Source organism: Pezoporus wallicus, unplaced genomic scaffold (genome assembly GCF_028554395.1).
Source record: "Pezoporus wallicus isolate ANWC-B61680 ecotype Strahan unplaced genomic scaffold, APGP_CSIRO_Pwel_v1 contig_4710, whole genome shotgun sequence".
NCBI lineage: Eukaryota > Metazoa > Chordata > Aves > Psittaciformes > Psittacidae > Pezoporus > Pezoporus wallicus.
The window spans coordinates 1,439,952-1,454,321 of record NW_026640647.1 but is presented as its reverse complement, the minus strand read 5'-3'; the positions used below and the strand labels follow the sequence as shown (position 1 = coordinate 1,454,321).

General features: G+C 44.5%; 1 protein-coding gene across 1 annotated transcript; it reads right to left on the bottom strand.

Moving 5' to 3' along the window:
• Window positions 1–5,030: 5,030 nt before the first annotated feature.
• Window positions 5,031–14,129, bottom strand: NABP1 (nucleic acid binding protein 1). Its single transcript, XM_057419792.1, has 6 exons — window positions 14,026–14,129; window positions 13,747–13,885; window positions 10,598–10,669; window positions 9,158–9,230; window positions 8,815–8,881; window positions 5,031–7,386 (listed from the first exon to the last, which is right to left on the bottom strand). The coding sequence occupies exons 1-6, from the start codon at window positions 14,114–14,116 to the stop codon at window positions 7,202–7,204; spliced, it is 627 nt and encodes a 208-aa protein (XP_057275775.1). The 5' UTR covers window positions 14,117–14,129; the 3' UTR covers window positions 5,031–7,201.
• Between the last annotated feature and the right edge of the window lie 241 nt (window positions 14,130–14,370).

Below are 14,370 nucleotides of genomic sequence, written 5' to 3'. Positions count from 1 at the left end.
AAACCACAAGGTAATTACAGATCTACTGCCAGTTTCTGTTTGATAGTCACCAGATATCCAATAGAACAGCCATTATCAATGCATCTCTTTTTTCCAGTGCGGCTCCCAGCCATTCGCATCTACTAGAAAGACCCGGCTTTTTGTAACTCAAGCCTTCAGCCACAACACTGATGAAGTTGCACAGAAAGCTTCTGCAAACCCACTTTGCTAAAAAAAGCTACAGGAAGCTTATTGCAGCAATTCTCCCAAGTTGACACATCCTTCTTACTGGCTTCATGATACTAACTTACTGAACGTTTTGGGTCTCACTTCCTCTAGAAATTACCTCTGATTCCCTGCTCTACTGGGGAAAATTAGCTCAGCAAGAACATTTAGACTCACTGCTCTTAGCAATGGGCCCTGCCATCAGTAAAGCACAGCCAAAATGAAACTAGATTGTGTGTTCCAGGGAAAGGCTTTCAAGAGTAGCTTCTATACAGGGCTTTCTTGCTTCAAGGCCATCCCAAATCACATCACAGGCAGTTCTGATAAGCAACAGCACAGCAGCAGCTCACTGGAGTCTTACAAATAGTAGAGACTAGATCAAGGTCTCTTTCTCTCCTTACCTAGGGCTTTTTAGAACTAAATTAGACTTTTTTTCTTAAGAGAAGGTTCTGTTGGTTTTGCTGGTCCTACCACAGGGCCAAGCGCTGCTGCTGCACATAGAAACATCTATGGGCATCAGGCCTCTACTCACTATTTCTAAAAGTAAAATAAATGATATTAATTTGTTCCTCCAGCACTTGGTGCTTAAAGTTATTTCTTGACAACTTCTGTTCTTGGCATTTAAGCATTTTTCATATTCAGCCCAAGTCTGACAGCACTATTGGTTATCCTTCTCTGCCTCGCTAATAATTTGGTTGATGGCATGCAGGTGGGTTTCTCTTAATTAAAAAACCCATTTGCAAAGTTTGCATTAGGTGATCTGAAAAAATAGAACACTCCACTCAAAGGTTAAATATAAGTGGGCTGCAGAGCTCCATGAAAATATTGCATAATTTAGAGATAAAAATAGCTTTGCTTTATTCAAGCTAGGCTGGATAGGTAGATTTTTATCGCAATCAGCCTAAACCCCATCTCTCCAAGTTGCATGCTCAAGTTGATTACAGAAAATTAAATTTAGTATTAATCAACCTAGGGAGAAGGAAATTACAAAATTAAGCTAATGCATAAATCATGGAAAATAATGGTGCAAACAGCTACAGCAGATCATTTAATGCATCTTCATGCTCTTCCTATACCAGAATCAGCTCCCCCCCAGCCCTCCCAACAGGTACTTGTCCAACCATTATAAAATTCACTCACAACACAGGTACCAGGGCCCCCGCCTCAGCCTTTCTGTCACAGACCTTGTGCGAGCATCCTCCAGCTGTCCTGGTTTAGGCTATCTCCAAATTGCTGCCCTGGTGGGAATGCACAGCAGGACGCAGCAGAAGTGCTCAGTATAACAGATCAGTTGCCAATGGCTGCACTACCCACCCGGCAAGATGTATTTTTCCCTCTCCTTCAGAAAAAGCTAAAAGCAAGCTTCACCTGCTCAAGCAGGTTTCACACGGCTGGAATGCTGTGGCTGGCTGTGTTGCCATGTTCAAAGCCACAGCTTTTCACCCATGCCTTCAGAGGCACCAGTAACTGGCACTAGGGTGTAAGGCGCAGCCTTGCCCTACCTGCTTTGGGGCCACACAGGTGCCCAGAGTCCCTGCACCAGGCAATGGCACTACTAGAGCCCAAGCTATGCAGCCACAGCAAAAAGCACCCCTTGAAGCAACACCAGCAGGCAGGTCCCAGGGAAGCAGCAGCCTCTCCTGGTCACACCAGCAGGCTCTCCAGGACTGACAGGTCACTTGCAATTTTGGGCACACAATTGCAGCACTTTGCACCTCTGGAAAGAGAGCAAACCCAAATACCTATATAGCTATAAAGAATCTGACTTTAGGAATACCTATTCTTGAACGCCTCTTGGTTTAGGAAGAAAAGTCTACACACTGATTGTGTCTTTTTGTGCCAGTTTATCTAACACATAGCAGTGAGTCAGGACTGCAGAGCAGTCCCCATCCCATTTAAGCTTGTATAGTAAGGAAGCATTTAGCTCTGAAGGCACATCACAGCACAAGAATTTTCTAAGCTAAATCCTGGTGTTTTACTCCTTCCCTAATCTTGCTAAGCAGGAAACATACAAGTCTGGACAGTCTTTATCAGCTGAGGGTGTGGGAGAGCAGTTTAGATGAACTACATTGCTTTCTTCCTCAAAAAAAAAAACATCAATTTGGAGACATTAAACAGAAACGTGAAGTTTTAAGAGTTCCCTCTAGTCACTTCCAAACTTTTTTTCTAATATCTTTTTCTAATCTCTTTGAACTCCATCTTCTGTAGTTTAATCCAGTTTGTTTAGGATTAAGTTTTTCCAACAAGACACTGCGTATGTTTATGCACGTTATACACACACAAACATCCAACACCGAATGAATTAAAAATCATAATCCTTATAAAGAGCCATAACAATTTCCAGTTCTCTGGAATCAAGAATAAAGGAATTAGCAGCATGATTAAGGCTGAAGTCAGAAAGCATGTCTCTGAATGAACTCCCAAAGGGCTTTGCTGAAAGCTTCCATCTCGGTTTTCAGGCAATTGCCCCTGTTTTGGTGTTTGGTTTAATTGAAGCCATGTCAGCACGAGCAGCCTCCCCATTCAGCCGGCTCCAACCTCCCTAATCACACAGGTGCAAACAAAAGCACACCAGCACAGCGGCTGTTAAACCAAACAGGCACATAGCCTTGTGAGGTCTGCGTGTTTCTATGGACCTAAGCAACCATCTTTCCGCCTCCACAAAACCGAGCAGGCACTGGGGACACGGAGCAGCAGCATCAGCGCTGAAGCACCAGGCAAGCCACTGAGGCAGGCAGAGCCCCTCTGTGCTCTGCAAACACGGCACCCAAACCACTGCTCTGATAGAGAACATGAGCCCCTGCAAACAGCCAAGGAAACACTGCCAGCTCCCTCAGCAGCCTCAGCCCATCACCGTGCCTCACACTCCACCTGCAGCACAGAGGGGCTGGGGTCACTGGAGAAGCCACCCTACCCCTATGGGGTGCTGCAGGCCACCCCAAGTAGGGCAGCCAGCCAAGGGTTTCCCTGGGATCCCTGTGCTTCCTAGCAGAGAGGGCCAGGCTCATCCCACACCATTGCTCAGCATGGGGAATGCTGGGCTCAGACACGGTAACACATAGCTCTGCTGCAACCAGTGATGGAGGCTCATCAGACCCCAAACAGGAGTCACAGCCCTGTCACTTTCTCAGCAACATGCACTAGTGCTGGACTGAGTGAAAGCTCTCACCATCAGACAATTCTAGCTCAAGAGCTAGCACTAGCACAAGCTGCAGGGAGAAAGCAAGGCACCTCCTGTGATGCCCTGTAAAAAAACTGCCAGAGACTGCACTCAGCAGCACAAGTAATTGCTGAGTTCAAGGGGTAAAAATAAACAACATGTCTGAAATGGAAAGTCTATGGACATTTGAGAGAAGCAGGGGGGACAGCCGGGCAGCTGAGACCACATGGGCCATGAAGCAGCCCAGGAAACTTCCCTCGAAACACTGCAAATCCTACTGGTGTTACTCCTTACAAAGCACTTGGGGAGCTGCTGATGAAAACTGCCTTGTAGAACAGGAAAGGGTCCTTTGTTCTGAGGGTACAGACATGAGTTGCAGAGGATAACCACAGCACAGCCGGGTCATTAGCAGAACACAAACATTAACATCCAGGAAAAATACAACACCCCAGTGGGCTACAGGGAACCGCAATTTGTCTACTAAATGTTCCTGTGTTCAGAGACACACATGCATAAACAGAACACAGATGACATCCCTGCAATGCTGCTAAGGGTATCATCTGTCCAGGCTGCACTGATGTAGAAGAGAGATTTCATACCTCCTCAAGCAGCTTTCTACAAGCAGCACTAGCTGCATACACCCTTACTGGAATTTGTGTGATGCTGAAGAACTACATTATTGGAGTGCACAGGACTGTAACCTGCCAGTCACAAGTTAAGGCTAAAGCTAATTAAATGAGTTATGGAGGCAGATGACATATGATGCCTTGCTCCAGCACGTCAGCTCTTCTAGCACCTTCCCCTTTTGACTGTGGACATGAAAGACATGACTACCACACATCCAAGATTAGGGCAGTATTTCATGGTACAGGACTGCTTTTCCACTTTTGGGATCAAGGTGAAAGATCAAGGAACACATGGAAGACTGTGGCAGGCAAACAGGAAAACTCTCAACTGCAATACTGCTACAGTCTGCCATCAGTCCTTTTGCTAGGCTGGCAAGATGAGAGCTGTTGTGGGGTGCTGAAAGCTGGGTGCCTTGTGACTCAAGTGTATAGGGGCTACTGAGCTGCACTGAGGCACTGCACAATTCATCTGGACATGTGAGCACCTTTTAGAGTTGTTTTTTGCCTTTGGCAATCTACAGTGGAACTACCCTAACTTCAGCCTTACCCTTCAATATCTTGGGAAGACTCTCTAATGACGTAACCCACTGGGCACTTATGAACTGCCTTTTAGTGTCAGAGTAGTTCATGACAACTGCTTGTTTACATATTGGAATGTGTGTCTCTGTGAAGCAAGGTGGTATGATCCGAACAGATGTAAGGCAGGCTCCCAGATTCCTCGGCAAGCTGAGAACTATCTTGAGGCTGATACCACTGAGGGCAACGACTTTTTCTTAGGTTCACTGGAAGATCAGAAGACCTTGAAAAATTACTACGATTACATTTACTTTAAGTCCATGCGACTTTTCAGGGCACAGATTTCCCCTGCAAAGAAGTAAAAATTTATTAATAGACTGAAATATTTTCACATAGGAAACAGGGAAGCAGGAATGCTACTAACCTTGAGAACATGAAGACCAGCCTCTTGCCTTTTTCCTCCCAACTGCAAATCAATCATCCACTTGGCAGAAAGCTTTTAATCTTATGCCACTTATCAGCAGTAATCATCCCACTTTTTATTTGGAATTTATGAACAAGTATTCTGTTTATTATCTTAATAAAAGCTCAAATGCATAGTCCTACAAACATCAGGCACCTTAGCACACACCAACACAGGACTCCCACCTATAGCAACCTTCTTTATGCTGTAGAGAAGTCAAGACCACCAGGATTGATATCCATGGTGGAGATACCCAAGTAAGTATGAAGTGCCCACCATGCCATCACTTGCTACCTTTACAGCTACTACTGGAAAGCACAGCTCTCGCACCATACTTATATTTCATCCAGCTCTGGAACATGTCATACATACTTCACAGGTTTGAAATCCTCTTGGCTTCCCTGTCAGAAGCGTATCAAATGTCTTAATGCAACACTGCGTAAGAGGTTGTCCATGCATCCAGACTATACATGACTTAATTTAATAAGCAATCCAAAGTCCCTGAGTTACACATCACCTCCTTACACCATTTCTCCAGAAGTCACTGCGTGCTTTTTCTTTCACCAGTTAACACTGCTCTTCCGTAACAGCACCCATGGGTGATCGCATGAGGCATGCCACCCTCTTGTGTCCAAGAGAAGTTTCACTAGTTCCACCCGAAAGCAGGTATCAGGATAGCACTTCACTAGACCAGAGGAAAACAGCCCTCAGGTGTTTGAGCACAGTCTCTACTAAACCTTCTTTGTTGTTGCTGCTGTTTGCATTTAGAAGAAAGTTCAGTAATTCATACTAAGCAAGGAACTTCTGCCAATTAGAAGCAATTTTCAACAAGTAATCACAATAGAGTACCAAAAGCACAAGTATCAAATGGAAATAACATGTAAACATATGTGACATAGTAGTAGATTCAATTAACATGAACAACCACAGAGACAACTCACAATTCAGAAATAGCCTTTTGTCATGAAGTCTTTATGGCTTGACAGAAAAAAAAGTTAGATTTGTTTTTGAAATGGTTAGTGCAATTTTTTATTTGAGAGGTCAGCTATAAGAATTAAACATATGAATCCAGTATGACACCTCAGCTTCCAAGTTGATTTTTAACCTGATCTGAAATATGGCACTGGACTTTTATCTAGAGTCAAGGCATTTGTGATCTCAGAATAAAACCACAGCTATTTCCCCCCAGGAGATGGTGGTAGTGGGGTTCTTTAAGGGATCATTCATATTTCTTATAAAACAGATGAAGGAAAGCCTAGCAGCTTAACAGCATCAGAAGTGCAGCTGAGTGCTTGGCCAGTACCTCTGCAATCCACATATCCATCCATACATAATTCATTTGGAAAAGTGAATGAAGGAAGGAGAAGCCAGCCTCATTGAAGAGATGGGTAATGCAGCATTTGATAACAGTTCTTTCCTGGAAATTCAGACTCCTACAATGTAGCCTTAGGGTTTTACACAAGGAGTGACTACAAACAGCATATTGCCCCAGTACTGTCTGAATTCAGATCCTACTCTCCTGCCATTTCATGCAAAGCAAGAATGAATAACTAAGCTTCTATGCAAAAATCACTGTCACTTTCCTTGACAGTGATGGTGTTAATGGAGAATTTTTAAGTAGCATACACCTTCTTGGAACCAGAAGTCAAGCTTCAAGACACTCACCGTGTCTTCCAACTTTTAGCTGAGTTACCTATTCTCTGACTCAGGAGACTGGGTGCTGGAGCCACCATTTCCTTACACTTATTGCTTTTACAAGCTATATTCATTCCAAGGACACCCAATTCACTAGAGCATCTTTGCTCTTTCCCTTCATTTATCTTTCAAAACAAAGAACTCCCATCAACCCTAATAGAAATCAACATATGCACGCATAGGACATAGACCTTTTAAGGCTACATGGCTGACCAACAGAAAAATACATACACGTAACTGAAATTTTCTTCCATTTAGCAAAAGGTACCAAGTTTTAATTGAGACACGTCAAGCTGTTACGCTTACTTTCTTAAATTCACCTTCTCCCCCTTCCCCCTTAATGAGTGGGGAAGACTTCACTGTGCTTCCCTAAGCAAAATAAGAAATAGATCACATCAAGTTTGCTCCATAGACCAAAAGGTAAAAAAACCAACAATAAAGGACAAACTGGTTCACAGTTAACTATAAATAAAAGTGCAATAAGTGTTCAAGTAGAGTGTAGAGTTTAAGCAAGCTGTACAACCACATTTGGCATAGTCATCTTTTAAAGGCTCTGCGTGGGTCCCTCCCATTACCAACAGGGAGAAAAGGCTGAACACTATTAGCTGGTGCTGGATTTACAGGTCCTCGTCCATTGCCTCTCCCACTACCTGCGTAAGAGTGGCCGTGATTATATGTAAATGGAAATCCACTTGATTCAGGTCCAGTTTGTAAACCATTTCCTACAAAGACAGCAAAAAGGTTATCAGGAGTTCCACAGACTGAAATCACTGCTCCCTTACATAAGTTTAGCAACAGTGAATGCATGGAGTTTGTGGCAACCAGCAAACCCCAAGCAGCAGAAGAAAAAGCCCCTCTGGTACTGCAAGAGCTTACCTTTTGCACCCTCCTAAACTACCTCCCCACCATCCCTACCTCCACTCCCAACTGAAGCAAGAAAGGTCAGAGCTGCATGCCAGTTCTTTGCCCAACAGAGACTGGAGTCCTGTGAAACTAGACTGGTGCTTTCAAAAACATGCATTGGCTTGTAGCTCACGCACCAAGATGCTCCAGAGAGACAGCAGGGCAGCAGAAGCCAAGTAGAAATCAGCAAAAGCAGACTACACAAAGTTCCTTGTGTCATTCCCCACTACCAGGAACACAGACATAGAAAGCTGCCTTGTCAAGTCCAGCCACAGAAGCAACTCAGCTAGCACCAAGTTCTCATGAACTTAAGCCTTATAAGCATCACTGCTCATGTTTTGCTGGTAAGAAGAGGGACAGAGCTGAAAAGGCAGAATGATGACAGGAAGCACAGGGAGAGAAGGAAGAGACAAAAGGAAATCACTGCATTTAAAAACCACAAAAGAAGCAGGAATAAACCACCAGAAGTTTCAGAAGATATGCTCATGTTCAGTACAACAGCTGTCCACAACCCAAAGCAGGGGCAGTAAGGAATCATCTACACACTAACTGGGCTGAAAGTGAAAGCCTACTCGCCTCCCCCTGGCACTGAGGAAAAACTGGCCTGAAAGCACTGAACCCCTTTGCTCAGGATAATTTATTTTCAGGGGAACAGAAAGAGCTTGTTTTTAATATCAAGTTATGGAATCAGTTTGCTGTCACCAGCAGGGTTTCGCTATACAGCTTCAGGTACTGAGTCTGGACATGAATAGTTGTAAGCTGAGAAGGAACCTCAAGTTCTTGAAGCATTTTCTTATTTAAGCTTCAATGCTTAAATAAATCACAAAATAATCCAACCAGGTCAAACACTGGAATTCAGATTACCACCACTTCTGTTCTGGGGAGCTAAACTGGCAGGAAAGCCATGGTGATTGGCAAGACTGAAGTATTAAAGTTTAAAAAAAAACAGAACTTCAAGTACTGCAAAAACACTTTGAAACCATCAAAACAATCTAGGATCAGTCAAGTCCCTTCACATAATACAGGCACCTTGAACATTCTGATCTCTTCCTCTTCCAGGGAAGAAATCCTGAAACCATTATCCATTAAATGTTCATGCTTATGTGCTTGCAGATTCAGGCCCCAGCCTAAGAGACTTTTTAGAGCATAGTATACTTTTGCCCCAGAGTGGTGAAACCTTAGCAAGATAAATTTCTTTTTATTAAGTGTTTCTCATCCTTTCACTTCCACAAAATGAAAAAACTTACCCAATGGCCCAAAAGTACATGAACTCATATTACTTGATGCAGAACTATTATTCTGTTCACCCTGTGCCTTCAGAGAAAAGAAAAGGAAAAAAGAAAAAAAAAAGAAAAAAAAAGAAAAAGAAAAAAGGCATGGATAAGAGAAATTTCACATTTTTACAGGAAGGAGAAATTTCTCCTGTGCTCTTATTGTGAATCCATATGGAATTTATCTGCTACTAGCAATTCATTCATTTTTTATCTATCAAGTCCATTTTTCCAAGAGTCACACCTGATCCCAGCCTGGTATGAAATACTCAGAACAAACAGCACTTTATGCCAGAAGCCTCAAACAGTTTTAACATACCAGTTTGTTCTGCCCCATGTGTTCTGTGTTGGGCTCGCTGAAGTTTGGCACTTCTGAATATACCATGCAGAACCTGAGGAGAAATTAGGATGATGAGGTAGTTCTAAAGCCTAAGGTTCTCGACTCTGCAACTCAAATGTTAACACCTCCCATCACCTAGAAATAACTAATCCAGACCCCACTATTCAGCAAGAATTCATAGGTACTAAAAGGCTCTTTGAACCTTTTATGGCTTGTGGTAAAGCTGCCACACCTTCCTGGGGAGGGTGTTTGTTTCAGTCAAGCAGAGGCAAATACACAGTTATCTAGGAGGTAAAATGGCCTAAAGAAAACGAAAGGTGATGAAAGGGCTCCATCCACCTCTCTTCCAGCTGCACAGTCTTGGCCAGCACCCACTCACAAGGTTACCTGAGACAGTCACCCAGTCTGCTCCCAGATTGTGACTCCATTAGATCTCTAGGGAAAACTTTTATGTTCCCACATACTTCCACATGATGGAGTGCCCCATTAACATAACAGCACAGAGGAATCCAAAACAGGGAATGAAAACATCCTTTTCCACCCAAGGGGACTATGAAGGAACAGGCCCACCAACTCATCACATGGAAATTATGGCAGAGGGGAAGAAAGATTTGGATCATTACACAGCTTGGAGTGACTAAGAAATGGAGCACTCCCCTCCTGCTGGGAGGCACAACCCAGATAAGGACTCGCCTCTCTGCAGCCTGCTGGAGAGTAAGCCAACTGGCTGATGCTTCTGAAGCAACAATGGTTTTATACCAAAGGAAATCTACAGGTCATCACTTACAAAATCCAGCTGAATATGGGATATTTCTGAACCATCCAAGAAGAAAGGTGGCCACCCCAAGAGTCCCACTTCCCTGATCACAACAAGGCCTTCCACAGCTCTTTGTGCAACCACAGTAGCACTCTTCTGGTTAGAAAACTGTTGCTATTTCTTCCTGTTGTTTGTCGAGTGTGTTACTCATGCTTGTTCTTAATCAGGAGGAGTCACCACCTCAGTTTGTGGGCAGTTTAAAGAAGGTTTAATGAAGCTTGCTTCTGTTTAGATATGATTCACTGGAGTTACCTCTCTCTTCCTTCTTTGCACTGCCTGTCTCTCAAGCATGATACACACACACCAAAATAAAGCGGCTAATCAAGCTGAGGCCTAGGTAAGAAATGCAGATTAAGTCCCTTGTCATTTATACACCTTCTCCCTCTAGGTAAAAAACAGACCTGTGCCAGTAATGGAGGCTGATTTTCCTCAACCTACCTAGAATTCAGAGAGGGTCAGAGCTCATTACCACATGGACACTTGCACCACAGTTGCCTGTGCTGTACCTATTCATGACCATGCACTAAGAGCCACCATGTCTCGTACTTACCACGATGCTCTAAGAGGACACAACACCACAAGTATGAACATACAATACTTACTCCCCAATTTTATGCAGCTCCCCTCCTCGTCCTGTATAAAGTGTCAGGCATCCTTTCCACAGAGATGCATACCTGGCCAAAGAAAAGGGAAGCAAAGCAGTCTTAGTGAATCAGAATTACCACTGCTGAAGAAAGCGGAGGTGTGCTGTCTTCCGTGAGTTAATAAGTATTACATACCAACATAAATGGATTAAAAAATTTCCCAGGGACTCCAACTTCACTGAGCTAGAAGTTGATGGATCCCCATATTTTACTTCTAGCAAAAGGTACTGGAAGCTCAGGTGACTCTTTTGGTAATTCCAGGAAAGCAGCCAATTATGAGATTGGATGCTTCTTCCTTGGCTGAAGCAATCCTTATGACTAGTCCTGCAGAGGAAAGGCATTTTGCCAAAAGTGGTATAGCAGCATCTGTGTTACCATTCAGAGATAACTCTCAGTATGAGCCAGAAAGAATCACCTTTGTTCACTGTATATATAGATACTACTATAGAATGAGTATGACAAGAAGCGCTTACTTTTTCGGTATAGGTCCTTACCAGATATATGTGTTGGGGGGTTTTAAGGCACAAGTTTGACCATCATGTTCCAAGTGAAGTGTAGAAATGCAATGAAATCATTTTTGGATTGCAGAAACATTCACTTACAAGACAGCATGAGAGCACTCCGGTCTTTAGAGTGGCACTTCAAGCACTGGAATTTAAGTGATGCAAAACTTCCTGCATAATTGTTCGCTTCGGTGAGGGGCATCATGTATAGGAAGAAAATAATGAAAATACAGACCAGAAACCCAGGAGCAATGCAAGGGAGTTAACAGGACCATGGGTGTCTTCTAGCAAAGGAATAGGGAGCCCCAGCAACTGCACTCTCAAGAGTCACAGATAATCTGGAGAAGGCACCACTTTATTATGCTCCAGGTCTACCTCTAGAACACAGATAACCAACCTTCCTCTTGCCCTTTGCTTTATCTGCTGAGACTGGGAGCCATCCAGTTGCACACAGAGCCTCAAAGAGAGGCACCAGGGAGGAATCAGGCCAGCAGAACAGGACTGCAATGCCAATACAATGATAACCTTCTCTGTACTTCAACATGAGCAGTAAAGCATAGTATCTACATTTACAGTGCCTATCTTGGGAGTTTTCCATCCAGAAGCAGGATTAATGTGCTTCATAAAGCTACCTTCCACTTTAAAGATTCCCTTTATGCATAACCTTTAATAACCAGCTAGTTGGACAGTCTTGTGGCAGAGCACAAGGGAACAGAGCTACCAACTAAGCCAAACATACATTTACTGGGACAAGATTCAGCACATCATGGGACTGATAACTTCCAGCACAAAGTTATTCCACATATGCAAGCATTTGTTTTTGTCTCAGGAAGAGTTGGCTATAAAGCACAAAATTCCAGAACTTACTTCAAATTTAGAAAATCTTAACCACAACAGCTACTTGTAAATGGGTTTAATCAGCCAATGACAAAAATCAGCCACAGTGTCTGCTCTGCAGAGGAATGCATCTATAAAACTTGAAATTCAGCAGAAAAAAAAGAGATATGTTTTCATGTGGGGTCTAACTAAGCTTTTCTACTTATAATAGCGTGCATCTTGAAAAGTGAGATTAGCCTACAGAGCTGAAACTTACCTGCCGTTTAATGGCAACATCACATTCTCAGTCCTATTTAAGTACCAGGATCGTGTTTGGAGAACCCTGCATGGCAGCACGAGGGCATTTTTTGAGCTTCTGCAATTTCACTCACTACATAGTCCTAAGTAAACATGCAATTCATTTAAATGAAGGCATGACTTAGCCACCCACCAGAACAGTGATGTCAGCTCATGAATTTAATTCACACAAGCCAACTTCACTTTTCAACACAAAGGGGTGCAATGACTCTCCCATTTGTTGCACTGAAACACCAGAGCAGCTACTGCAAGCCAGCCACAGTGACACTGCTGAACAGTGTCATTAGTTTGTTTCAACGTCATCTACACACAGGGCTTTGTGCTGGCCCAAGCTCTGATTTAGTTCCACCCACAGTGCCTCAGCACTCCACGTGTTCTTCACGCAAGCAGGCTTCCTCAGAACCACCTCTGCTGAGGAGTCAGGCTCTCTCTTGTAAAAGGACATTAGCATAGTAGGAAGCAGCTGTAGTTTTGGTGGCAAAGGTTATCCGATTTCATGTCAAAACCAAAAATTACACTCAGATAAACAAGAGCAGCTCAGTTAGCAGCTCCACTGAGTAACCTTTTACCTACTTTTTCACAAAAACAAATTAAGATCTTACACACGGTGTAGCTCCACCACCTCCTGGAGTGCTGTAGGCCAAGGGATCAATGTAATGCATTTCTAAGTGTAACTTAACTGGCATAAAGAACTCAAATTAAAATGACTTAACACTTTGCTATTGACAACTTAAGTGACATGGTAAAGGATTTTCAAGCTGAATCTAGTATGTTTTCTTACAACATAAGGTTTTGGTTTGGAGATTTTTTCAATTAAAACAGCTCTGAAATAAGTTAACTGCACCTCACCAAACTAATAATGCTCTGTAATGTAGCCATAGCATGAATGTTTACAGTAAAACTGAAAAGGTTCTCCTCTGCCTGTCATTTCTGTTAAACCCATTGCAATGAAAATCAACTTTTCTGCATGAGAGAGATTAATCATCCCCTTCATCCATTAAGGAGCCGACTGCTAGAGTAAAGAATTGGCTGTGAAAATAAAAACACGCTTTTGACTTCCCTGTTTGATTTACATACCAGGACTGACTGTTGTATTCACCCCCCACCCCAAAAGAAGTATTTTCCCTGACAGCTATTTCTAAAGCCAAACCAAGTCTCCTATTAAACACCACCTCCTCATTAAAAATACAAGCCCCTCCTAGCCGTCTACCTACTATATGCTCAAGCCAGGCGCATTCTGGGGTGGAAAAGGTGGTGGGATCTCAGGGTGCCACCTGGCTAACAAGAGAGCCGGGCCAAGGGTGTCCAGCTCTGTCATCCGCTCCTCTCAAGAGGCTGCCGAGCTAATCAGAACCCCGCACCTCCACCTCGTTGACAAAGGACTCCCCGACCCATCGTGCCCTGGAACGGAGCGCAGGCAGCGCCCGGCCGGTCTGGGCAGCGGGGCGGCGGGCCCGGCCCCGTACGCACCCTTTAGTCAGGCGGATGATGTCCCCCGGCTGGATGAGGCCGCCGATCTCGTCCCACACGGAGATGGTGATGCTGCCCGTCTTGTCCGCCACTTTGCAGGACCTCACCTCATGCCCGTCCTTCGTCTTGGTGACTCGCCCTGCAGGGAGAACGGCGGATCAGGGGAGCCGGGGGGGCGTAGGCACGGCACATAGCACGGCCTGGCCCCGACAGCCCCCCCCCCCCCCCCCCCGACACGCATGGGCGGCCCGGGGGTGGGGCGTGCCGGACGCCACTTACCGATCTCCAGCACAATAAAGATGACATTTAAGTTTTTCAGTCCGGGTTTTATGTCTTTTATAAGGAAGTATGTATCGCTCGCCGCGCTCATAATGCGGCCGGCACTGAGGAGCACATGTGCGCGGCGCTCGCATTTATGGCAACAGGGCGAGACCACCCCGGACGCCGGGTGGGGGGAAGAAGGAATGACAGTGCCGAATGGAACCGTCCTGGGCACGCGGAGCGCCGGGACTGGGGAGCGAGCTAGAGCCGCACGCTGATTGGGCCGCCCTGCGGCCATCTTGTATTGGTCGGGGAGCTGACGAGAGAGATGTGGTGGCTGCTGCGGCGAGCCGAGCCGAGCTG